The sequence below is a fragment of the Phascolarctos cinereus genome, unplaced genomic scaffold (genome assembly GCF_003287225.1).
Source record: "Phascolarctos cinereus isolate Bilbo 61053 unplaced genomic scaffold, phaCin_HiC Scaffold_726;HRSCAF=1367, whole genome shotgun sequence".
Taxonomy (NCBI): domain Eukaryota; kingdom Metazoa; phylum Chordata; class Mammalia; order Diprotodontia; family Phascolarctidae; genus Phascolarctos; species Phascolarctos cinereus.
The window spans coordinates 192,748,163-192,772,595 of record NW_027556098.1 but is presented as its reverse complement, the minus strand read 5'-3'; the positions used below and the strand labels follow the sequence as shown (position 1 = coordinate 192,772,595).

Genomic DNA, 24,433 nt, shown 5'->3' with positions numbered 1-24,433 from the left:
CCTTCCTCATTCTGGTTGCCTGACTCTTGAAGGCAGAAATTCACTTACATTTAAATTAAAAAGTGAAACACCAAACTTTATTTAACTATGACAACAAGTCCTAAGAGAGAATAAATTTTCTACGTTGGATATGGTTTCAATTAAGGGAAGGGTAGAATTTAGAGGAATGTGGAGAGGGAAAGAAGGAGAGGAAAAGAAAGTATTAAAGGAAAAGGGAAAAAGAGGGAGGACTGAAAGATAGAAGAGGAGGAAGACAGCCACTCACAGAAGTAGGGAGGAGCCAAAACGGCATAAACAAAGGTGGTTAGTCATACACCTGGGGAAGACAGGAAGAGTAACATAGATGGGAAATACAATTGGAAATAGGAAAGAGAGGAATGGGCTGGTGAGAGAGAAGCAGAAGGTTCTAGGGCAAGTGTTAAAAAGTAGGCATTCTTCAACAATTTACTAGAGTGATAACCTATTATGAATCAGTTGATTAATTAAAGTGATAATTTCTTATCATTTAGTTGATTAACCCATGGTTCACAGGTCATCGGTCTTTATTCATAAACCTCCAGAAGGTCTCCTCTGAACAAGGTAATAATAGCAACTCACATTAATATAACATCCCTCACAATAACCCTTCGAGGTAGGTATTGGAAGTGCTATTACCCCCACCTTAGAGATGAGGGAAGAAACAGAAGAGTCACACAGGTTAAGTGACATGCTCACCGTCCCAAAATTAGTAAGGATCAGACAGAGCTGGGATTCAAAAACTCATCAGATTCCAAGTCCAGAGCCTTACCTCTCCAGAATAACTCACTAATGGAGTGATTTTCTGTGTGTATGTGTGTGTGTGGGGGGGGGGGCACTATAACTCCTCCAGCTGTATGAAATTAAGTGGAAGGCCTAGAGGTGCCCTTTCTCTAATTTATGGTGTTGAGTGGCTAATAGGAAACTTAGGCTACTAATTCACTATCAGTAGGTCATGCACTTTGCACTTTATTTAGTAGTGGTGATTTATTATGCATGCATTTATTATTATGCATTAACTATGAGCCCAGCACCATTGATGAGCCCGGCAATGTAACTATGGAGATCAGAATTACAAATATTTTTAAAGTAATTATAGTGGGAAAAGTGGATACATTGTTTTATGAGGTCAACAACCTTTTAACCATCTCACTATGAGGGCCGAGATAGGCACTGATTCCATTGGTTGGGCTAAGTCACAGGAGAGAGAAGGAATCATAACTACTTAAATTTATACAGCATTTTAAGGTTTGCAGAGTGCTTTAAAACTATTTTATCATTCGAACCTCACAATTACCCTGTATTATACATATTATTATCCCATTTTACAGATAAACAAATTGAGACTCACAGAGGTTGTATCTTACCCAAGATCACACAGCCAGTTGAATGTCAGAGAGAATAGGATTTTGAAACCAAGGTTTTCCTTACTCCAAGCCCAGTGATCTAAAGAGAGTTAAAGGAAAAGTAGAAATGAGAGGAGAGCAAAACATATGTACAATGTGGAAAGCAATGGAATGCTTCCCTCAATTGCCTCAGGGGTGCCCTGGAACCAGCTCTAACAGGATCAAAATGTAAACATTTCCCCAGCAGAAACTGGCAAAAGTTACAAATCAGGGTGTGATGTACTGTTTTGTTGATTGTCTGGACTTAAGAAAGTATTGAAGAAAATCTTAATAATGCAGATTAAAGTTTAAAGTGTGTCTTGTTTTCTGAGAGAGTCCATTGTTAAACATTTACTAGCAGGTCACTGAACTATTTGTTACCATTCCTTCACTGGCATTCCTACTGGTAGTGGTCAGCCTCTGGAATAGTATAAAAATGTATGCAATGTGCTGATGGAAAATCTCTGTATTTTCTTACTTGGAATTGAAATTTTCTTTTTTAAAGAGTATGTATATTAGCTCTCCACTAACAGTGACTCCATAATAGAATAAAATTCTGTTTCCTGTCTTGGCTACTCAGCAAGGAAGGCATTGAGTTAACCCTGGGTTCTACAGAGCTATGTAAAGTACTGGATCTGACAGATCTTCCCAACCTATGAAGTTGAGTGCTGGCCAGAGGACTTATCTGTGAACCAGCCTTCCTTGGACCAGCCTACCTAAGAGTGAAAGGCTGTTTGTCAAAAGGTGATAAATTTCTGGGCCCAGCTACTGCTACTGAGTCACTGTATTCTCCCTAGGTAAAAGAATTCCTGAAGAAATTTTATAACTTCTCATTTTCTCTATTCCTGCATAGATATAGAGGCACAGGCCTAGGGGTCTCGAATCATTATTATCATCCTCATCCCCACCAAAGCTCTGGGGCTACTGAGAGGCAAAGACAATCCCTTCAAATTCTAAAGGGGGAGACAACGAGCAAACAATAGGCATAGCAGTGTAAATGAGAGTCTCTGCAGAGAGAAGGCACTAGCAGTGGGGAGAACCTGGGAAGAGTTCTAGCGGTAGGTGAGATTTGGGTGGGTCTTGAAAGAAGCCAGGGAAGGTAGGTGGAGTTGTGAGGAGGGAGAGAATTTTAGACTTGAGGGTCAGCCCAGCATGGGGGGTTTGTGAGAGTGTGGTGTGAGAGGAACAGCAAGAAAGCGGGGCGTTGCTGGATATTACATAGATCAAAGTGAAAGACGACTGAAAGGCAGGAAAGGAACTGATTGTGAACAACTTTAAAGGCCAGAGGATTTTTATTTGATTCTGGAAGTAACAGGGAGCAACTGGAGTTTATGGAAGTGAGGATAGGGGTGACATGGTCAGACCCTTACTTGAGTTTGAAATCTTGGGTTTTTTTTTTTACCTCTGATCCTGGATAAAGCACTTCAATCCAGGTTCTTTCATTTGTAAAGTCTTCCAGATCTTTTACCGTACTATGAATGCTCTTTTTGGGCGCCAAGCATTATGCTAAGAGCAGAGGATACAAATTCAAGGACTGTCCCGGACCTCTGTGCTCCCTTCCTAGCCACTCCCTTCCTCCCACTCTCCCCTTTCAAAACCTACAATTAGGGTGTGTGTGGTGGGAAGAGCATGGCATTTACAGCCGCAGCAACCGGCCTTTGAATCCTGGTTGTTTTTCTTCGAGACTGTGTAACTTTGGTGACTTTCACACCTCTCTCTGCCTCAGTTTCTGTAAAACGTGTTAAAGGATTCTCAGGGCCCTTTCCAGCTCAAAACCTTTTGAGTTTGATTATCTGATTTTCAACAGATGCCATCTCAATCTCTTCTGTCAAGTCCCTTCTACAACCACGCCAGGGGGCCAAATCTCCAGTCTGTCCTCTAGAGCTAAGGGCTGGGAAGGTGCATAGGTGGATGGAGGTGTGGATCTAGGTGAAGGAGGACAGGAAGAGGACTGGAGAAGGACAAGGAGGAGGAGAGGGCGTGGAGGACCAGGGACCGGGGGAGGAGGAGGAGGGGAGGGAAAGGAAGGGGAAGAGGTGTGGGGAGGAGGAGGAGGAGAGAGGGGGAGGAGGAAAAGGAAGGGGAAGGAGGAGGAGAGGTAAGAGGAGAGGGGGAAGGGCGAAAAGGGACAAAAGACAGTGGTGGGCACGCCAAGTGTCACCTTCAGAATTTAGGCAAGAGGGTGAGGTTCCCAGGCCCGCCCCCAGCTTTCTCCCCTCCCCCTGCTGTGCGGACGTGTCGGCGTGATGACGAGACACCTGTGACGTCACAAGGGGCGGGGCGAGCCAGGTCTGACTGCCTGGATCCGCGGCTGGGAGGCAGAATTGGTCAGTCGCTGCCTGGGGCTGGAGCTTAGTGCACACTCTCTCGATCTGCCGGCCTCCTTCCCACCTCACCCGGCCACCCTCCCCCCAGTCTCTCCTCGGATCCCTTGGCACGCTCGCGGACCCGGTGGCCCGGCGCGTGTGTGTGCGTGTGTGTGTGTGTGTGTGTGTGTGTGTGCGCCCGCGCGCGCCCAGGGCTGGAGGTCGGCTCACGAGCCGAGCAGCGCGGAGCCTGCTCTTCCCGGCTTTCTTTTTTACAAGGCGGGGCGTTTGCAGCGAGCGCTCCTTTTACTCCCTTCCATTAAGTGGGTAGCTGCGGGTGCGTTGGCCCGAGTCGGGCCGTGTGGTCCGGGGTGCCCCTTTTTCGTGGCTCCTTCCGTTTTTTTGCAGCTTCGATCGCTCCTCTTTTTTTTTCTTTGGGGGAAGCCCGGGTGGGTTGATTAGACGGCCGCCGTCCGCCCCCGCCCCCCAGGGCTTCTTTGTAGCCTCTAGGCCGCCTAAGGTCGAGCCTCGCCTGTCCTCCCCCCGCCCCCTGCCCCCGAGGGGTGGGATGCTTTGTCCTCTAACCGGGTCACAGCCGTAGCAGCAGCCGCCACCACCGTCGCCGCCGCACCTGCAGCCGCTCTCAATATGAATGGGGCGAACGACCCGCACTTCTTTATAAAAGATATTAAGCCCGGACTGAAAAACTTAAATGTCGTCTTTATTGTCCTGGAGATAGGTAAGTTGGGTCCCGGCCGCTGGAGCAACACCCCCTCCTTTCCCAGGCTGCTGCACCCCCCTCCCCCCGCCCTGCCCTCCCCACGGGGAGGTGCTTCATGCGTGTCGTTACCCCCCCCCCGTCCTCACGCACGTGGCCGCTTCCCCGAGTCCCAGATGTGGACCTGCTCCCGTGCCACTCGTTAGCTTTCTCCTTTCCCCCGTGGGAGGGAAGGGGTGACCTCGTCGTCTCTTCTCCCCTTCCTTTGGGGGAAGGCTAAAAAAAAAACAACCCTCCCCGAGTACGTGGAGAGGAGCCCTCGTCGAAAGTCTCTTCCTTAAAATAACATGACCGGAATCTCCCCCCCCCCAACCTCTCTCTGGATATTTTAAATTCTCGCAGGACGAGTGACCAAAACCAAAGACGGCCACGAAGTACGATCGTGCAAAGTAGCAGATAAGACGGGAAGCATCACTATTTCGGTATGGGATGAAATCGGAGGTCTTATCCAGCCCGGGGATATCATTCGATTAACCCGAGGGTAGGTGTGCAGAAAGTGGAGTGTGGGCTGCTCCTCCGAGTACATACGTACACACATCCATGATCAAGTTTATGAAGCATTCACAACCAGACGAGCAAAAATACACCTTTGCCACTAAAGCAATAGGTTTCAGTTGGCAGTTGATTCTGACCTCTAAAACTATATGAGCCGAGGGTTTTAGGTTGTATTCGGGGAGTAGCAGTAAATTGGGCTTTTTAATAGATTAACATCCTGTCCATATGATGAGTGTCTGGAGTGAGCCACTCATTCAGAATCTGTCAAAATTTTACCAGGTGTATGTATATTTACCTGGTACCTGGAAGAGGACAAACTTGAGTTGGAGAACTTTTTGTTAGTACATCAAAAGTAGGCTGTAATCATATACTTAGCAAGTGTGACATTTATATTTTAGGTAGGCAGAAACAATGGCTTGGCCTCCTTTGTTTGGTAAACTTAAGTAATCATCCTATGCTTTTTTGTTTTCTTGCTCAGATCCTCATTAGGGGAGAATGACATGTAACATTCTGGTGAGGTAAATTGGGGAAAAAAATAGCATAGTAGAATGATTTATTGTGCTAAGCACTATTATTTAGAGTGCAAAGCAAAAATAAAATTAACACATAGGAGTTATATAGTGCAAAAACTTAGTGCCAGCATCTATAGGAACAAATTGATGAATTTACTTGGGGGTGGGTATGACAGGAGATAAAGATAGAATATCCAGTAAACTAGGAAGTAGGATTTGAAAGTTTTTGCAGTGAGATTGTTGTAATATTTTCGTGAGTCATAACTACAGGGAAGTAGGGTGGCGATTGATAATAGTCATAATAGTATAATGTAATGAGGCATGTTACCTTGATGCTGAGGAACTCAGAACATTTAACAGGCATTATCTTAATATTTTTATAACATCTTCAAGAAGCAAGCCTAAGAGTTTGTATCTTCAAAGCAGGAAGTTGGAGACAGGCTTTATTTTTGGCTGTATATTTGATTCATTGATAATGCATGAAGTAACATTGAGATATAAGTGACTGTGTAAGACTTTGCCTTCATAGCTAGATAAAGAATTCATAGAGATTATCATAGATATAATTCCTATTTTGGTGGGGATGGTGAAGCTTAAATAACATTTAGAATGTTAGCATTCCCATGCTTTTACCTAGGATTAATAAAAATATTAGATAATTGATTTTTCTTCCAAACTTTACTTCTCTCAGGTGTGTATTTGAAATCTTGGCTTTTAAGAAAGATTCTTTTAGTAGTAATTGTTGATAGCTTTTATTTAGAATTGTAGAGTTGGAAGGGACCTGACTAATTATTAAAAATAATAATAAAAGCTAGCATTTATATAATGCTTTAAGGTTTGCAAAATACTATACAAATATTTTCACTTGGTTCTCTAAAACAATCCTTGGAGTAAAGTGCTATTATTTATCCCCATTTTATAAAAGAAGAAACTGAGGCAGAGAGATTTGGTCAATAATAGCCCAGGGTTACACAGGCTGCATTTGAACTCGGGTCTTCCAGATTCCAAGTCCAAAACTCTTAATCTTCTACTACTACCCAGCTGTAGTAGCTTGCTTCCCTCAGTTTTACAGATGAAAAACCTAGTCTCAGAAATTAAGTTATTTGTCCAGGTTACAGAGTAAGGGACAGAGTCAGGATCTGAGCCAAGGTCCCTCCAACTAAGTACATACCAATCTTATTCCACTGTACCAGACCCTTGTCTGTGTTAAGGTAGTACTTTCTTTTACACAATGGGGTTTTGAAGCAGACATGTAGGACTTAGAGCAGGAAGCAAATTAGAGATCAACTCCCTCACTTTTGAGAAAACTGAAAGTTAGAGAAGTGAGTTTTTTAAAGTCACATGGAAGAGATAGGAGCCTCTCTCAGGTGCCTTGACTAAATTCATTGCCATTTACTCTGTACCTCTAGTTTGAAGAGATGAGACAAAATGTAAGGAATAACAAAAATGGTTTTCAAGTAAGGTAACTTCTACACACATTAGACATAGAGTAGTTTGTTTTTTGTGACCTCCATAGTAATTTTCCCCCCCAGGAAAACCCTGCATACTTGGTATTTTAACTCAAGTGTTAATTGTAACACTTCACAAAGATTTGCTCTTGCCAAAAACAAAAAAAACCCCCAAAACCCCAAACTTTTTACATTGGTAAGTAGAACTACTGAATATCAGTCTAGTGTGTGTGACTGAGGCAGCACTCTTTATTATTGAAGAATTCAGCCAAAGGAAAATTAACAGTCTAGGAATGGAGCTGGAATCCCAAAGCATAAACTGTTGTATTAACAGAGACTGCACTCTCAACCATTTGTGTAGAGAAGGGGATTCCACAGATGAGGGCGGCTAAAACAGTATTTCACCAAAGGTCAGGCCTGGTGCTATTAATGTACTATATGGAAGGAATTGCTGTTTTGGTTAGATAATTTGACATTTACAGTATGTTATAGTGTAAACTGAGAAGATTGATACATTCTCAAGTATAACTTAATGTATGGTGCAGTAAAGCAGGGCATAATGAAGCTCAAGGATTTTTTTAAATTAATCATTTTTATAGATTTTCCTTAAATTTGAGAAGCTTGTCCTTCAGATTTATATAATCTGCCTAAACTATCTGTCACCCATAATTATACAAACTGGGCAAACCTTAGACAAATTAATTTAAAATAGCTTAATGCTCAAATTCAGTGCAGAAAAACATTTAATTGAATATAAAATCTAAGACCTTAAATGCCTCTTTGTTCAGTTTTTAAATTTACAATCTGGATCATAGATTTAATCTAGAAAGGATTTTAGTGTCCTGAATTTTACCAGTGAGAATAGAGGCCCAGTACAATATAATCCTTGCTCAGGTTCACAAAGTAGTGAGAGAACAGGGATTAAAACTCAAAACTCCAGTTTAGGCAGCACTGATTAGCCACATTTCTAACCTTTAGTTTTGTTTCTGTTGTATTTAAATCTTAGCTTTTTTATGATTAAAAAGCAGTAAATTGTTTTCCCTTGGCTGATATATTATCTTCTCATGGGACATAACCTCATAGGTCATATATTGAGGGCTGGAAAGAACCTCAAAGGCCTGTCCCCTTCATTTGATGGGTTTGAGGATGCTGAGGACCAAAGAGATGGAATTTTTTTTTTTTTGGCTAAGCAATGGGGTTAAGTGACTTGCCCAGGGTCACACAGCTAGTAAGTGTTATATATCTGAGGTCGGATTTGAACTCGGCTCCTCCTGAATCCAGGGCTGGTGCTCTATCCACTAGAGATAGAATTTGTTGGATGGATGCAGAGCCAGTGTTTTTTTTTTCTATACCACACTGCCTCTCCTAGTATACCTTTTCTTAGGATCTTATGCAAGAAGACATTATGTACAAGCTAATAATGTTGTCTTTAATACATTTGCTCTTACTACACCTACAAAACGCCATCAGCACAGTAAGCTCAGTAGTAAATGCCAAGCACTGTGGTAGGTAGGCCTTGGTGGTAAAGTCAAAAAAAGAGAAAGTTACTGTCAAAGATGAAGGGAGAGGGAGACATACCTAAGCATATATGAAGTAACCTAAATACAAGATAATTTTGGGGAGGGGGGCATTAGAGAAAGTCATTCTCAACTGAGGAGATATGGAAAGAGCTCAGGCACGTTGTTTGATGAAGATTTTGTGACTTCGCATGTACAGATTGGAGTTGGGAAGACTTGAGTTTGAATAATTGCTAGCTCTGTGACCTTTGGTACATCACTTAACCTCTTAAACTTCAGTTCTGTTAAAGGGGGAGATGATAACACCTGCTTTACAGAGTTATTGTGAAGATTAGATGAATCGACACACACAAAGCTCTTTGCAAAATGGAAAGTGCTTTTCATGCTGTTATTCTGAAGGTTTTTGTAAGTGGTCAGGAACTAGAATAATATTGCCCTAGTTGGCTAGATTCCCAGGTCAACCCACAAATCCTCTTTAATCCATAATACTCATTTAGTATAGTGTTATTTGAGTAGAACTATAGAACTTCAACTATTGTAACGTCGTTTCTGTGCAAAGAGCCTTTCTACCTGGACCCCATTTTGGGATGCTAGTCACACATGCCCCATCCTCTCCCCTTCCCCACCTACCCCAACAAACAAATAATAAAAGGGAAAAAGCATACATATATCACTTAGTTGTAGGAGTAGGGAGCCCTCTGATGCACTCTTGTGGTAGTTGCCTGGTAGGGATCAGGCTTCTGGAGGTCAGGCTGATAGTAAGGAGATGGTGCCAGGGCCTGTGACCTTTTGCCAAGTGCCCTGTCATCCCTTTTATTTTCCATTGCCATCCCATTTCTTTGACTAAGGTTTCTGACCCCAGTGTCTGGCAAATGGAAGGCAGTCTATAGCAAGTCCATAATCCATTTTGTGGTTTTCAGAGTTTTTTGCTTTATAACTAGATTTTCTTCCCATCTTGGTTAAGAGTGTGTGAGGGAAGACTGTGGTGTGCTTACATGGTAATGGGTAGGTACTTGGGAACACCATTTGCATTTTTTACTAGTTCAGCAGCTCCCTTGAGTGTTTTTTGGGTATTTCATCACCTGGGCAGAATTGGGCCTTGAGGGTGGGAGGCAGGGTGAGAGAAACAGGAGGTATGTGATAGAAGGGGGTGGGGGTGGGGGTTGTTGGGAGGGAGTGAAGCACTTGGTTTTGTTGGGTTCCCTCTTTACTCCCGTTAATTGTAGCCTACACTATGCCTGCCTTGGAGAAGGTGGGAGGCAGCTGCTCCAGATTACGCATTAAGATGAATTGGGGGGAAGGGGAATTGGAGGAGAGGAGGAAAGCCCCTAGCATTTGGAAGGAAAGGAAAGGGAGTTCCTGGAGATACCCAGCTGGGTTCCCAGGAGATTACTGGTCTGTTTGGAAACCAGTTAATTCAGGGACCCGCCTGTATATGGTTGGAAAAAAATGTTTCCTTTTTTGGGTGATGCCATTCACATAAAATGATCTACTTAAAATATTTACTGAGTTTAGGCGAGTCAGTATTAGTTTGCCAAAATGAATGACTGCTAGTGTGTCTCCTTGCTTCATGATATGATTATAAGTTCTTCAGCCCTTCTGTCATTTTTGATAAATTCTAGCTTCATTTCTTGGCTTTTAAATTAAGAATGGCATATTTTCTGTGGTGAAATCAAATTAGTTTCTCTATTAGGGTGCTAGCTTTAATGTAGAGTAATAGTTTAATTGTTATGGGACTAATGGAAACTGTAAAAGCCCTGAACTTTATATTAAATAGAATTTATTTTGGATGTAAATAGGATGTTTTTTTTCTTATGTCATGCTTGGTTTTTAGCATACTAGGTTGCATCAGCACCCACTCATCCAGATTAGTGATTAAAATTTTATGTGAAGGAAGGCAGGTGAACCTTTCCCCCCAAATCTTGCCAATTTTTTGGCACTTTGATTAAACTAATAGTAGGCCTTCATCTTCTGATGTGGAGGAAAAAATGTTGACGTGTGGCTAGTGTGAGTAAAGTATAGCATTAAGCACAAGAATGCTGTTATTAATTTCCCCTGGCTGAATTAATAGTATCTGCCTGATGGAAGAGAATGCAAGAGAAGAAAAGGATCCAATACATTGGGTTGACCCTTGTGGCAAATTAAAGACATGGAAAGGGAGAGTTGCAAAATATTGACAGGAATGGATGGATGGGTGGTGAAATTAGCATCATTAGAGTGGAGAATCCTTGTTGAGATCAGATCTTAGTTCTGTGAGAATAATGGAGTCAAGCTCCTGGACCACATTCAAGAAGAGCATTTTGCAATGCATGTAGGTAGACACATAATTGATTCTTGTTTGTCCTCCTCAGATATGCATCCATGTGGAAAGGATGTCTGACTCTTTACACAGGAAGAGGAGGTGAACTTCAGAAAATTGGGGAGTAAGTATTAAAATGTGGAAGCTATGATGTACTTAACATTTTGTAAAATGAATGGTAGGTATGAAATACAACTTATCTGGAGGTTTTTTTTTTTTAATTAAAAAATGAGAGTTGATGCTGTTTGATAGCTTAACTGTAACATGGATGGTATGTTAAATCTGTTCATTTGTTTTAGTTGTGTACCTACTGAATTTGTTTCTTACATGGTTGGTCTCAGTTATTCTAGCAAAGAACAGTAAGAAGCTTCTTCCCTAAATCTCTCCCCAGAAGGACCATTCCTGTAGGCCTTTGGTACATGATTTTTCCAGGAATCATAATGGGCATTTACTGATATCAGCTGCTGTCTTCTAAAACACAAAAACAAAGCATGCAGTATTTACCTAGATATAAGTTACAGGCATAAGTTAAAATTTGATTTTTTTCTGTTATTGGGTGAATGTGTGCTCATGTTAAAAGGACTAGCAGCACTGAAAAATTGAAGCCCTCTATTTATTCACAGTCTAGGTACGGTGCAGGCAGCCGCAATGCGAGCTTCCATACACTGCCCTGGTAATGATCTCCACCTTGACCTGGAGGGACCATCCTCTCTGGGGGTGTAAAGGTAATCCAGCCTCCATGCTAGCCTAGTCATTGGGATGCATTAATATGGTATATATAGTGACCCAAGTAATTATTCCATTCAGCTTTTGATTAGGGCTCAGGAAAAAAAAAACCCACAACCATTTAATTTGAGGCCATACATCAGACTGGAGACTAATTTTTGAAAGAAAAGTCGTTCAAAAGAAGTCACATGTTACAAAAAGCTTTGTAAAAGTAATTTGAAAATCCACAGAGAGCGGAATAAGCTTTGTTCAGGAAAGCTGTCAATAATGATGAAAGGAGAATGCCATCAATTTGGTTCAGAAGCTGGTAGCACTTTGTGTGATTTAGGCCAAAGGAAAAGGTGGTTTCTTTACATCTGTCTGTCTTGGTGTGTTACTGTGTCTAATGTTGAGTGTTACAGGAAGATAAAAGCAAAGGTATGGGACACTGGTCATCTCATCTGTTCAGGAATAACTGAAATTAGTCCTGTTGAGAATGGTAGGAATAAAAGACCCAAAAAGAGGTTAAATGCTTAAGCCATTCAAATTCTGAAATGACTTCCAAGGTGGTATGTTGCTTTTTGGTGGTTCCAAATATATTTTTCCTTTTTTTTTTTTAAACAGGCTAAGAAAATGATTGGTTGTAACAATATTATCTGTATTTAAGTTAAGAGTGAGTAAACATGAATGTGTGAATTGCAGCCTACACCGCTATTTATGAATAATATTGTCTGCCTCATTTATGAATAATATTGTCGTTGGGAGACCAGAGATAGGGAGTTTGGATTGTATCTAGATACAGCCATCCACAATGGAGAACTTTTGAGCATATGCTGTATACCAAAGTATGGGTCAGTAGAATAATTTGTTGATTTAAAGAATACCACAGGAATGTTTTAATGTTTCTGATACTCGATGTTGAATAATAGTTCATTGTAGATATAAAACCATACAACTAAAATAGTAAATAATGGAGGAGTGACATTTGCAGGTTGTGCTGAATAAATACTTTAATGTGTTTTGAGTTTCTTTTATTGTTGTAAGGATATATGTGGCTAGCAGGAAAGGAGTAGAATTTTGACTTATCTTTGACAGCTTATACTAATTGTTGAATTTGGAAGCAAAGAAAGAATTCTTATTTAATTGATTTTCCCAATCTAGAAATCCTCCAGTTGCCTCTTTTTTTTTTTAAATCGCAACAGCCATCTAACTTTCTGCTTTATTTTCAGATTTTGTATGGTATACTCAGAAGTGCCAAACTTCAGTGAACCTAACCCAGACTATCTTGGACAGCAGAACAAAGTGGTAATTAACAGTTTTATGAGCAAACTGCTTTTTTGCTACGTACTACAATTTTATGGATCAGTTATTAACAACCATGTTTTCTTGACACCTTAACATGTCTATAATTTCAGAAGGTAATATGTAATTCTTAAATCTTAAAGTATTTGTCTTCAAGTACGTACGTACACAAAAACTTCATGCATGTATATGTGTGTACGTATATATGTATGTATAGTATGTATGTCATTTGCCATTTTGAGGAGTGGGAAAGGGATATGAGGAAATTTAGTAATTGTATGTGTGTTTACATGCATTCATTGTATGAATAGTTTCCACAGAAGTACTGTTGATTTGAGAATTGTACTTGGGCAAACTTTTAGAAACAGTAAATGGGAATGGGTAGAAACTAAAAAACTTGCATTTCTGTGAGCTTTTGGTACATTTCACAGTCATCCAGTTTTTCTTTGATGCTATTTACTTAAATCTTTTTCTTAACATTTTCCTCAAGGCACATGGTGAACAAAAAAATAATTCTTCAGCAAGTAATATGGGTACAGGTACATTTGGGCCAGTAGGTAAGTCTTTGTGTTGTCTACTACATGTGAGGTTGAAGAATATGTGTATTTTGTAGAATAAAACTTAAAACTTAATTTGTGAGTTTGACTTTTAGGAAAAAGCTGTTACCAGAAGTATGTAAACAGACGCTTTTACCATTGAATTTATAGAACTCATTGTCCTGGTAACTTCATTTGCCATAAACTGGTTCTTTTGTTGGTATATTTAATTGTTTCATGTTTATAACTTAGCTTTTCAAATTTAACTATGAATTATTCTCCTTTAAAAGTTTATTTGGGTGAAGAAAGACTAAAATTAACTATTATATTCTTAGTCTTGAAAATAACCAAATAGAAATTTACATTGGGGAACTTGCATAGTGATATTTTGGAGATCAGATTGGTGGAAATTTTATTTCTTTTAATGATCACAAGACTAGTTTATGGGTGATTGCCAGATTTTTTTCCTATTAACTTTTATATCTTTTCTTAAAACTTCTGCACAAACAAAACGATGTATTGTGTCTGTCGGTCTTGATGTTTCAATAATAGTGTCTGCTCGGGCTTTTAACTGCTGTTTTCAGTTCTCTGTCTATCTTATTTTCAGTGTGGGGAGGGGACATCCATTCTTTTTGTAAGTGTTGGTTTCTGACTTTGATAACCTAAGTTAATCTTCCCCCATTTCTTCCACTTGATGAACAGCACCAAGTACATTTTGAAGCTATCACATATGCTTATTTAAAATTTGAAATTATCGGTTTGGGGGGGGGGAAAGAGGCAGTCACTGGAAATTTGTTTTTCTAGTCTAATAGTCTCATGTATTTGTCCTGGGGTGTGTGGGGGTGGTGTGTGTGTGTGTGTGTGGTGTGTGTGTGTGTGTGTGTGTGTGTGTGTATGTATAAGGGGATACTTTATACAGGTGTCAAATGTCAGGATCTGGAACTGGTGATGAATTATTACTGTCGTTTTAGGAAATGGTGTACAAACTGGACCTGAATCAGGGCGATTTCCATTTTCATATAATCATGCCCACTCCTATGCAGGTACTGGGAGAGCCAATGGACGAGGACCTGTAAACCCACAGCTACCAGCAACAGCTAATGTTCAGCCAGTTGTGACCACAATAAGTAATGGGAGGGACCCCCGGAGAGCCTTTAAAAGATGACCTATGCCAAATGTTCACATACAGCTTGCCTAAACTACATGATGCCCTACTTGAACACTTATTGCACTTTTATTTATGGTTATCTGTGAAAAGTTTGTCCTTTATTGGTATGTTTTCATGTTTTGGTTTGTTGAGACAAGTGATTTGTTTTATGATGATGCAATTAAGCTGCTTAAATGCCATCTGAAAGAATGGTCTATAATGGAGGGAAAATAGTTTGGAACAAAAAAAAAGCAAAAAGCCCCACCCATCAACTGCACTCCACATGGGTGTATGGGTCAGCTTTAATAGCCTCTATGAGTCTATCCTCTGTATAAACTTTGTAACTCCTATTTGATTTAATGAGAGGTGGCTTTTTTTTTTTGTCAAATACAGAAGTTGCCAATTAAAGCAATAACTTCCAAAAAATTGGTTAAAAGATAGCAAATGGTTAAATGTCTTGTGACTTCAAGAAAGATTGATTTTTCTGACATAATTCATGTTACTGCCATTAAGATATTTCCAGTGATTGAACAATCTTAGGCTGATCTTTTATTACCTGAAACAGGCTAGCAGAGTTATGAAATATAGCATATTAATGATATATATTATAGCAGGTAATTTTATTTTTAAAACTACATTTATTTTATTTTGGGGCAGGGCTCTCAAAGATTCTTTGGCTTAATGTTATTAAAGGAAGATTTAAAATTGTCCCTTAAGTATTATTTTTTTCAAAGCCATTTTCAAAGTCATCCCTTTTAAAATGTTTTAGAATTTTAAAACTTAAGTCTTTAAGAACATTAAGTCTGACTATTGTGTATTTAATGAGGTTATGGGGAAATTGAACAGAATTCAGGTGGACATCTGCAAACCTAATTATAATTTAATAAGATGCTTACTGTCAAACTACTACAGTTTTAACATGAAAAATACTTGATGTGGATTGAAGTTCCTAGAAACTTCTTCCAAAGAGTTTGTGTCAGACAACTTATTTTAAAAATAGAAATTTCGTCATCAACTTCTAAAGAGTTTCTGGAGAAAATTCACAATGCTTTGTCTATCAGCCAAAGGTACAGGAATGCATCTGGTAGAACTGAGTGTAGCTTTATTCAAAATTGCTTGGAAAGTGGATTTTATTTTCACTTGATAAATGATTTCCATTCAGTTCCACCGTTTATTGTAGGGTGGATTACTAGTGAATTTTTTATTTGTTAGACTTATTCTTAAAGTTGACCCTTTGAATAAAACTTGCACTAATGTTAAAAAACCTATCTAATTCTTTGTCCAGCCTTAAATGTGATGTTGTAGAGAAAAATTGTATGCCATCCACATCTTACATGATTACTTAAAAATATTTTAAAAAATGATCTTCCCTGTGGAGCAAACCCCACGTAAGGGTTATAATCTCTAGGCTTGCTTTCTTGACAGACATTGGTAAAGACTATATTATTGTGGGTATGTTGCTTTTTCTCTTCTCTTTAAATCACAGTGCTTATCTTTCCTGAAAACTACATAGCATTTGGATTGGGGAGATTGATGTCCTGAAATTTTTTCCTTTGCCTTGGTTATAGAATCTTTCATATTTATTTTTGGTGTAGAGATAAGTTTTTCATAGCTTTGTTGTTAGAAGTTCATAAAAATAATCAAAGTATGAAAGCTGCTGCTTTGTCCTCAAGATCGTGCTGAAGGTGGTGCCATTTTCATGATTGGTGTTCATCTTAGGATTTGTGTTGAGGTCGACAATGATGTCTGTGTCTGAAAGATTATTTAATGTATGTAATTTCCTGGTATACTTTATGGTAATGGATCTTTTAAAACATTAATGAATTCCTGCTACATAATGAAATGATAAAAGGAAGAGGTTGTTTAATCTAAACATGCAAGCTTATTTCTAAATCTATTCCTTCCTTTTAATAAGCAAAATCCAACCAGATTGCCCAACCAAACTTCTTTTTTTCAACTTTCCTAAGGTACTTTTTAGTTGTTCATTTTTTAATAATTGAGATTTGGGTTATCTTATTTTTATCATTCTGTTTTTTTCCTAAGAACTTTGCATTTCAGATGCACTTCAGATGAAGAAAGCAAAACCATTTGGTATGAAGCAGTGATGTAAAGTTCCCACCTCCCCCATCTCATTTCCCCCCCCTTGAATGAATGGCCTCTATGTAAATTATCTTTCTGTTCTAACAGAGACACATGCAAAAAGTTGTTTGGGAGGATATTTTTTTCACTTTTAAGTAATGTTAACAAATAATTCCAAAGAAAAGTAAAGATATTCACTTTAAAAAAGGAACTAGAAATATTAAACATCTTATTCCTTTACCCACTTGGGTACATTAGCTTTCATGTAGTAGGCATTAGAAAACAAAGGATGTAGGGGGAAGGCTAAATTTGACAGTATTTGCACACTTGCTATAAATGTACTGTGGTTTTTATTGGGAACAATATGTCTGCTTCTTTTGAGGTTAGTGATATTCTTGTTTTACCATTGTTCTCTTTTTTCAGTGCCGTTTATTAATGAATCTCTTTTCTCTTAAGGAAAGACCCTCCAATACCAAAGCAAGTGACTTACAATCTCTAGTGACCTACATTTATCTAACCAGTCTAGTCTACTTGGGCAACACTCATCAAGAAGTCAGAGGAAGAATATTTTTCTGTTTTCCCCTCACTCCATTTTTCACCTAACAACTTAATTTTTTAAAAGATCATGTAAGATGGAAATATTAACATCTACTGGAAAAGTCACTGGATTGAGTTCCCCACATAATTTCTACATCATGGTTAATTCTGAAGTGGATTGAAGTCTCCTCAGAAGAACCAACTTGTTATGGCTTATGCCTCTGCCCTGGGCATGGTGGGGGTAGGGATGGGTGGTGGGTGTTGCAATTTGGGAAAGTGAAAGATGAACAGAGAAACACAGATGAAATGCATTTTGCACAGTTGGTACCTAAGCACTCTAGCATTACCCTGTTATTTCTCTGCTGTTCCTGTTTGTAGCTTTACCACTAAAGGCTTAGAGTTCACACAGGATGTAATTTATATGTTAAAAGTATTAGAAAAGTATGAATACATGTGCAAAGGAAAGAGAAAACATTTTCATTCACAAGGAATTAGACAGATACACATAGATTTTTCCCTCGTAGTTTATAGTTAAGCCCAGTAATAGCCCCTGGCCATTTGAACAGGTCCATCACTTAAGGGCCTGTTTGTAAGGCAGATTGACTATTAACCTGTTGTACTCAATAGTCATCATTAGTAAGACCATAAGTTACCTATTGTGGTATATTTTTTTGTGCAACTGGAGCCATCAATTAGGCTGTTGAAGTTTCAGTCACATATAATATACTATGAGAGAAAAGTAGAAATGCAATGAACAAGTCATTTTTGACAAACATAGTTTGCTAGCACCTGACATTTTAAAGATAATTGGCAAAATCGTAGATTACAGCTTTGTGATATTGGTTACTCTTTCGATGAGGTATGGATCTGGACATGTTTTGCAATTTTAAGACAACCCCATTCTGTATCCAAGTTTTCTCCCTTGGTGTCATGCCACTTTATTTCGTATTCCATGCCTTAGTCTTTTGGGCCCTGCTTTTCCTTTCAGATAAATCTCAGTCTAGTGATTTCAAAGAGTTTACAGGCATGTTCCCAACCACAAGGAGTGTTTTCTTATGTGCAAATGAAATTGCAATCCCTATGTCAGGTGCTGAACTTTCAACCCTGGTTTATGGTAGAAAAAAGCTTGAAAGGTTCTGATTGTGAGCTGTGAAAAATGGCAATATCTCTAATAGGTGCTTGGTAGCCCTGATCTTGTCTTTGGAGAAACCAGAGCTTTTTTTTTTTTTTTGGTGCAGTTGGGAGAGTACCAAATTGACATACTTTGACAACTTTTATGCCTTGTAATTGCAGGTTTTCTCTTCAACTTTCCAATATATTTCCAAATACTGCCTTCATTCTTGTAACCACATGAGCACACTAGATGGAAGAGAGTTTTAGCTTGAGCAGCTTTTGGCCATGTTTCATATTTTGTAATCATGACAGATTTTTGGTGCCTAAGGCCACAAACATAACATGGTAAAGCCTCAATAATTCAGAAAAGAGCAGTCATGATTTACTAGAGAATCTGGAGATTTTAAAGATGCCTTATGTTAACTACAGTGCTGTGTAAGGCTGTTAAGTGGGTGACATTAAATTAGATAAATTTTTTAGAAGGGTTATCACACAAACTGCAAGAGGCCTTTATATTGGACCTACCCATGGAAGGCACAAAGTGTATTGTTGGATCAATTTGTGACTTGTAAAAGGGCTTAGGATTCATATTTTAGCAGCAACAACCTTTACTTAGCTATTATATTTGTAAGTTAGCCAGTTTACTGAGTTTCTTCCAATCTGGGTAGTGTAATGTAATGGTTTTTATGATTATTCCCGAGTTGATTACTAGTGCCATCTGGTTGCAGGACAGAGTTGGCTTAAGTCAGTAGACCAAGGTGGTTTATTTTTGGTGTACAAGACCTTTCTCAATTCCACTCCCCTGTTAAAAATTGGGCAGGTTTAACTTTTGGGGGGTGGTGGTGGTAGAATCAACGTTTAGTCTGCACCTTTGCCGTATTATATGACTTCTGGCAAGTGTACCATACCATAACAATACAAAAATTTTTAACCCAAGTTGACCAACACAATTGGAACATGTTTAGTATAAATCTTCATAAATCTCATAAAGTTTTCGATTAGAATTCCTTTAAAACAACTGAGTTACTTCCCAATCACAACAAAATACTGACACTTTGATTTGATTTTTGCAATTGCCCTGTAAATAGGATAAAGTGGGTATTATCCTCATCTCGTAGATGTCATCATGCCTGAGCTAATGTTAGCATTAGGCTGTAACAGATTTTTTGGTCTGGCTCATTTTTACTGTTACACTGTGCCACCCTTAGTGGGTCAAGGAAAGACTACCAGGTAGCCAGTGGTAGAGGAACTTTGCCAAGGTCTAGCCTATGAAGTGCAAAGTAAGATTAAATTTCAAAGCTTTTTGCTTCCTAAGGAAAAGTCAATTTTGACTCCAAATTTAAAACGTTTCCAGTTTGGTTCACATTGGTAGTTTTCTGTACATCAGTACATTCAACCAGTGTTAAGTCTTTGTGCCATCAAACATTAAACTGATAGATGTGATAGTTGGGGGAAGATAAAGTTTAGATAAGACAATCCTTGAAAGTTTCATGGAGTAATTAAGGCATCAAAAGTATGAGATGGGGTTTGAGGTCTGATTAGGGAGATTCCGAAGGAAGTGGTGTTGAGGTGGTGCACAAGATAGGAAGAGATTCTGTAGGTATAGATGATGGAGGGCTGTCTAAACCAAGATATGCAGGTGGAAGGGTGAATTGCATTCTTCCATTTGTTTCCTGAAGTCTGGTGGATATGAGGATGGGGAAAAAGAATGCTAGCTGTAAAGGGATCCACGGTCTGGCCCTCCTGAAAATAGTGGCATTTATAAAGGCACTTATCCCTGCAAATATTCTGGCATGATTTAAATCAAATTGGTTAAGCTAGGTCTTGAACATTCGACCTAGTGACAAAAATGTAAACAACCCTTTTTTTTCTTGGGGTAGAGTTGCCGGGGGGGGGGGCGGGCGCTGTGGAAAAGAGCCAGGTAGGAGGAAGTGTATACCCACTAGTGTTTTTGAGTCGTGTCAGATTTCATGAACCCATTTGTGGTTTTCTTGGCAAAGATTCTGGAGTGGCTTGTCATTTTACAGATGAGGAAACTGAGGCAAAGTCTTAAGTGACTTGCTTGAAGTAGCATAGCTAGTGTCTGAGGTCAGATTTGAATTCAGGAAGTTTGAGTCTCTCCGACTCCAGGCCTGACACACTAACAGTCCAGTGCCATCTACTGGGTAGATGATACATATTAGAAATTCTGAAGCCAAGAAAGACATTTTAAACTTCAGTTCCTATCTTTGGGCAAAATACTGTCGCTATTGAGATTTTCTGCCTACTCATTTCAGCACCATGTAAGAACTTTAAATGTCAAGAATCTGTTCAGCCCTTTATATTAAAAAAAGAAAAAGATCTGAAATTGTAGCAGAAGCAGTTACCCTGTAGGCTCCAACTGCAGAAATTGGGTTATGAAATCAGAGTGGAAGCTTTCCTTCACACAAAGTAGTTGCCATATACTGGCGGAAAGTGTAATGATTATGAAAAAAAGTGTAATGACTAAAAATAGCTTTTGATAAGTGGTGACTTTGTAAAAACATGAAGTGGAATGTAAGCATTCTTCAAAATTGTATTCCCTTAGCACATTGGTGTTTGTAATGCTAGCCACATGAATGTTAACTATTCATGCTGTGCATATATGAGCTTTTACTAAATATGTGTATGTGTGTGTACATAGTATATATCTATAGCTTTTTACTTACATCTGTGATCTTATTCTGAGCTCCCAGGGGAGGAAACTTCCGATGGAGCTGGGCAACCAACCTTTCTGCAACTGCATTTGCTTATGTCACTGAGAAGTGACTTTTACAGGGTCACACAAACATTAGTCAGAGGCCAGACTAGGATGCAGCTGTTTATTACTCAACTGTTGCCTCAGTGTGCACACCCTCACCCTGTCTGCCCACACCTCCCCCCCACCCCCCGGAATTGTTAGTCATTTCAAAGACCATTATCAGAAAAATGAATTAGCTTGTTTCATTTTGTCTACTGTAATTGCATGGTACTGTTGCCTCTGAATTTTTTCAGTGAGAAATGTTACTTGAGCATTGAACCATGAGTTCTGAGCATACATGAATGTGAGTTAAGTGTTATCAAAGCTCTTTACAACCCAAAGAACATGTAGGGCCTGTGCTCAGCCTGGGTGTTGGAGGATTGACTACCCTTTGGTGAGGTTCTTATGGATCCTAGATCTAGGTAGTCCTTAGCTCTGTGAGTTCCTAAGTGATCTCATCACACCATGGGGTAAGGCTCTGGTGAATCACTTCATGGTAACCAAGCTCACAAGACAGTGATTAGTGCAACAGGATATCAGTGTTAATTTAGGATGGAAGAAAAGGAATCTCGGTGAATTAACTGGTAGCATTGCTTTGCCCAGTATACTCCCTCTTGGCAAATAGGTAAATCTACTCAGGAGACCAAATTATGTATAGACAAGAGGTTGCTTAGCACGGAATAAGAGCAGAGGGAGTTGAATGTTCTGAAGAGATATTTCCATCAGCTTCCTACACAAAGATGTTTCTATCTAAATGACCAATATTGGACTTTAGAATCTGTACCCTCTTTCCTTGTAAAGCACTGGATAGGGGTTTCAGGGAGACTTAAACTGTGAATTGTAAATCAGTCGTATGTGTATTGAGGAAGTCGCAACTATTAGAATCTCAGATACCCGGAGTAGAAAGGGATCTTAGTTTATCTAGCCTTAGGCTCAGGGCTAGCAGGGAAGGACTATAGCCATCATATACTCTAACCCCCTCACTTTATATATAAGAAAGGTAACTTAACCTTGACTTGAAATGAGGTGAAGTAACTTGACCAAGATTGCACAGTTAGGCCACATGACAGGTTGAAAGAAAGACTCAGGAGACCTTGTTTTACAACCTGCCTCACGCCATTGATGTGACCCTCTAGCTAAATCTCTTAATGTCTCTGCCTCAATTTTCCTTATCTGTAAAATGGAAATTAGTTAATACCTGTACTGGCTGCCTTTCAGGGTTATAATGAAGCTAAGCACTTTCTAAACTTCAAAGTGCTATGGAAATATGAACTGCTGTTAGTGGCAGACAAGGAATCCAGGCCTCATGAATCCTGTTTCAATACTGTTATTTTGCTTTATGATAATGTTCCAACAATTCATATAAATGACTAGGATAAGTTGTATACAGCCAAGTCAAGTTTATACTGTTTTTTCTTTCTTCCTTGTCCTCCAGAACTTATAAAGCATTGGTAATGATTGTTTCCCAAAATAGTTAGTTGAATCCCCATCGAAGACACACTTTGAACTTTTAGAAACAAAACTGAGCTTACTCCTAAGCTGTAATTCTTAGTTACTTGCGATATAAGCTTAAGGGTACAGAGTCCTAAAGTTAGAAGGAATCTCAGAAACCATCCTCTGACGAATGAATTGAATGTAATTCCCAAAACTTAATTGTGTTCGGAGCACCATTCTAGTCTTGGGTAATAGTTTAGATAACCCAGGTTCCTGTCCACATGAAACTTATAGACTGGATGGAGAATTTAACACACATTGATGATTACTATAAGACAAAAGTTTTAGAGAACTGCAAAAGTGGTGTGAGTTCTGCAGGGGAAAATGGGGAGAAAGAATATTTACAGATTTTGGGGATCATAACTTTAAAGTTGGAAGGGATGTCAGAGGCCATCTAGTCCAACTCATTTTTGCAGATGAGGAAACCAAGGCACAGGGGAATTAAGTGACTTGCAGAAATTCACACAAGTAATGTGTCAAGAGACATTGCCATCTCAAACTTCTTCACTTTCCTCCTTCCAATACATATCTCAGATGCTGAGAATACAAAATGCATCTCTACACTTCCTTCCTTATCAGCCCTGATACACTAAAATCTCTTCTGCTTTCAGTCTTTTGAGAGTTGTGGGTACTTTTAACACCTTTTAAGTAAGAGGGTAGGGGAGGGATGGAAAGAACTTCCATCCTGGGCCACTGGAAAAGGCAGGGTTTGGAGGCAAGGTAGCGGAAAACCTCATGAGTCATTTCTGAAATCTGTGTTTGATGGGGAATTTTAAGGGCTTTTTTTTTTTAGTGTGGAACTTGTCTTTTAGAAAACATTCAACAAACATTTATTAAATGATTAATATGTATAAGGCATTATCTTAGGTGCTGGGCATAGAACAGACAAAAACAGTTACTGCCCTCCAGAACTTACTTTCTATTCAGAAAAGATGGGTTATCATATGTACTTCCATTCTTTGAGAGAGCTGCAGATACTTCCTTCTTTGGCACAGATTACTAAACTCAGTAATATCTTCTCATCCTATATCCTTATCCATATTCTTCCTCAGATTCTCCACAGGTCATCAACCCAACATGTTGGGTTTTACATTTTATTGATATGAGTAGAGCACTGCCTCTTTCTGAAAGAAGCAGAACTTTAGAAGCTTTAAATCAAAATATTTTAATTTTTAGTTTCTACTTTTCTGGGAAAATGCACTGCCACTCTACTGGACAAGACTTTCTACTTGCTGATGTCATTACCCCTGTAAAAACTTGGGGAAATAATCTGCTCTCACTGCATAACTTCCCCATTTGCTTTTCTGGTCATACATGTCCTTGATTGTACAATCAGAACTGGAAGGGACCTTAGAGGTGTGATGTTTAAAAAGTTTGAGAGACGTAATTTCTGGGCAATTAGTCATTAATAATACCAGCATTTTTATTAATAAAAGAGGTCAGCAGTACTCTTGAATGCCAAAGACCCTCATGGAGGGGGGCTCACAGTTTAATTGCCTTTGGAAGAGTGGATGTTCCTGAGGGTGGTAATCAACTGTGATTGGCTAACAGTGAGACAATGAATACTTCAATGAGAAGTGGGCTCACTCCAGTGAGGGGCTGAGAGAGTGACATAGAGCACCTCCAGCTTTCAACAATCTAATCAAATTTATCCCCACCTAAACCTGAGTAGAACATAATGGGTTTCTGTAAGGTTGGGTGGGGTCTAAGATGAAAGAGAGTTACTTCAGTCTCATTATCAGTAGTGTACTTCTAGAGACTGAACTTTGAAATAAGGACAAGAAAAAGGGGGAACTTAAACTCCCCAAATCATTGATTATTAATAATCATTTCTCTTAGAGGCCATGTGTTAAAACTATCTTGTTCTGGTCCCCCTGTTCTCCATCTGCCCCAACCCCCACCTTTCCAGTCAGCATGTTAAGTTTATGAGTCAGTATAAAGGGGCAATACCAAGAAATAAGATTGCAAAGGGGAACCTGGAAGTCATGTACAAACTGTCCCAGAGAT

The 24,433-nt window shown here is 39.3% G+C and overlaps 1 protein-coding gene across 3 annotated transcripts; it reads left to right on the top strand.

The window, feature by feature from the left end:
• Nucleotides 1-2,403: 2,403 nt before the first annotated feature.
• NABP1 (nucleic acid binding protein 1) lies at nt 2,404-17,187 on the top strand. Of its 3 annotated transcripts, none has more exons than XM_020993540.2 (6): nt 2,404-2,458; nt 4,827-4,965; nt 10,808-10,879; nt 12,690-12,765; nt 13,253-13,319; nt 14,270-17,187. In XM_020993540.2, the coding sequence occupies exons 3-6, from the start codon at nt 10,818-10,820 to the stop codon at nt 14,461-14,463; spliced, it is 399 nt and encodes a 132-aa protein (XP_020849199.1). In that variant the 5' UTR covers nt 2,404-2,458; nt 4,827-4,965; nt 10,808-10,817; the 3' UTR covers nt 14,464-17,187. The 3 variants fall into 3 exon arrangements, with proteins under 3 accessions (XP_020849199.1, XP_020849197.1, XP_020849198.1); XM_020993538.2 differs by lacking the exon at nt 2,404-2,458 and adding an exon at nt 3,546-4,445; XM_020993539.2 differs by lacking the exon at nt 2,404-2,458 and adding an exon at nt 3,550-4,445 and having other exon boundaries at nt 14,342-17,187.
• Nucleotides 17,188-24,433: the final 7,246 nt, after the last annotated feature.

Bases quoted from the DNA above. Each gene is read 5' to 3' on its own strand.
- NABP1 (XM_020993538.2), top strand. From the start codon at position 4,355: ATGAATGGGGCGAACGACCCGCACTTCTTTATAAAAGATATTAAGCCC. The intron at 10,880-12,689 runs GTAAGTATTAAA...CTTTATTTTCAG, and splicing joins GAACTTCAGAAAATTGGGGA to ATTTTGTATGGTATACTCAG. The intron at 13,320-14,269 runs GTAAGTCTTTGT...CTGTCGTTTTAG, and splicing joins AGGTACATTTGGGCCAGTAG to GAAATGGTGTACAAACTGGA.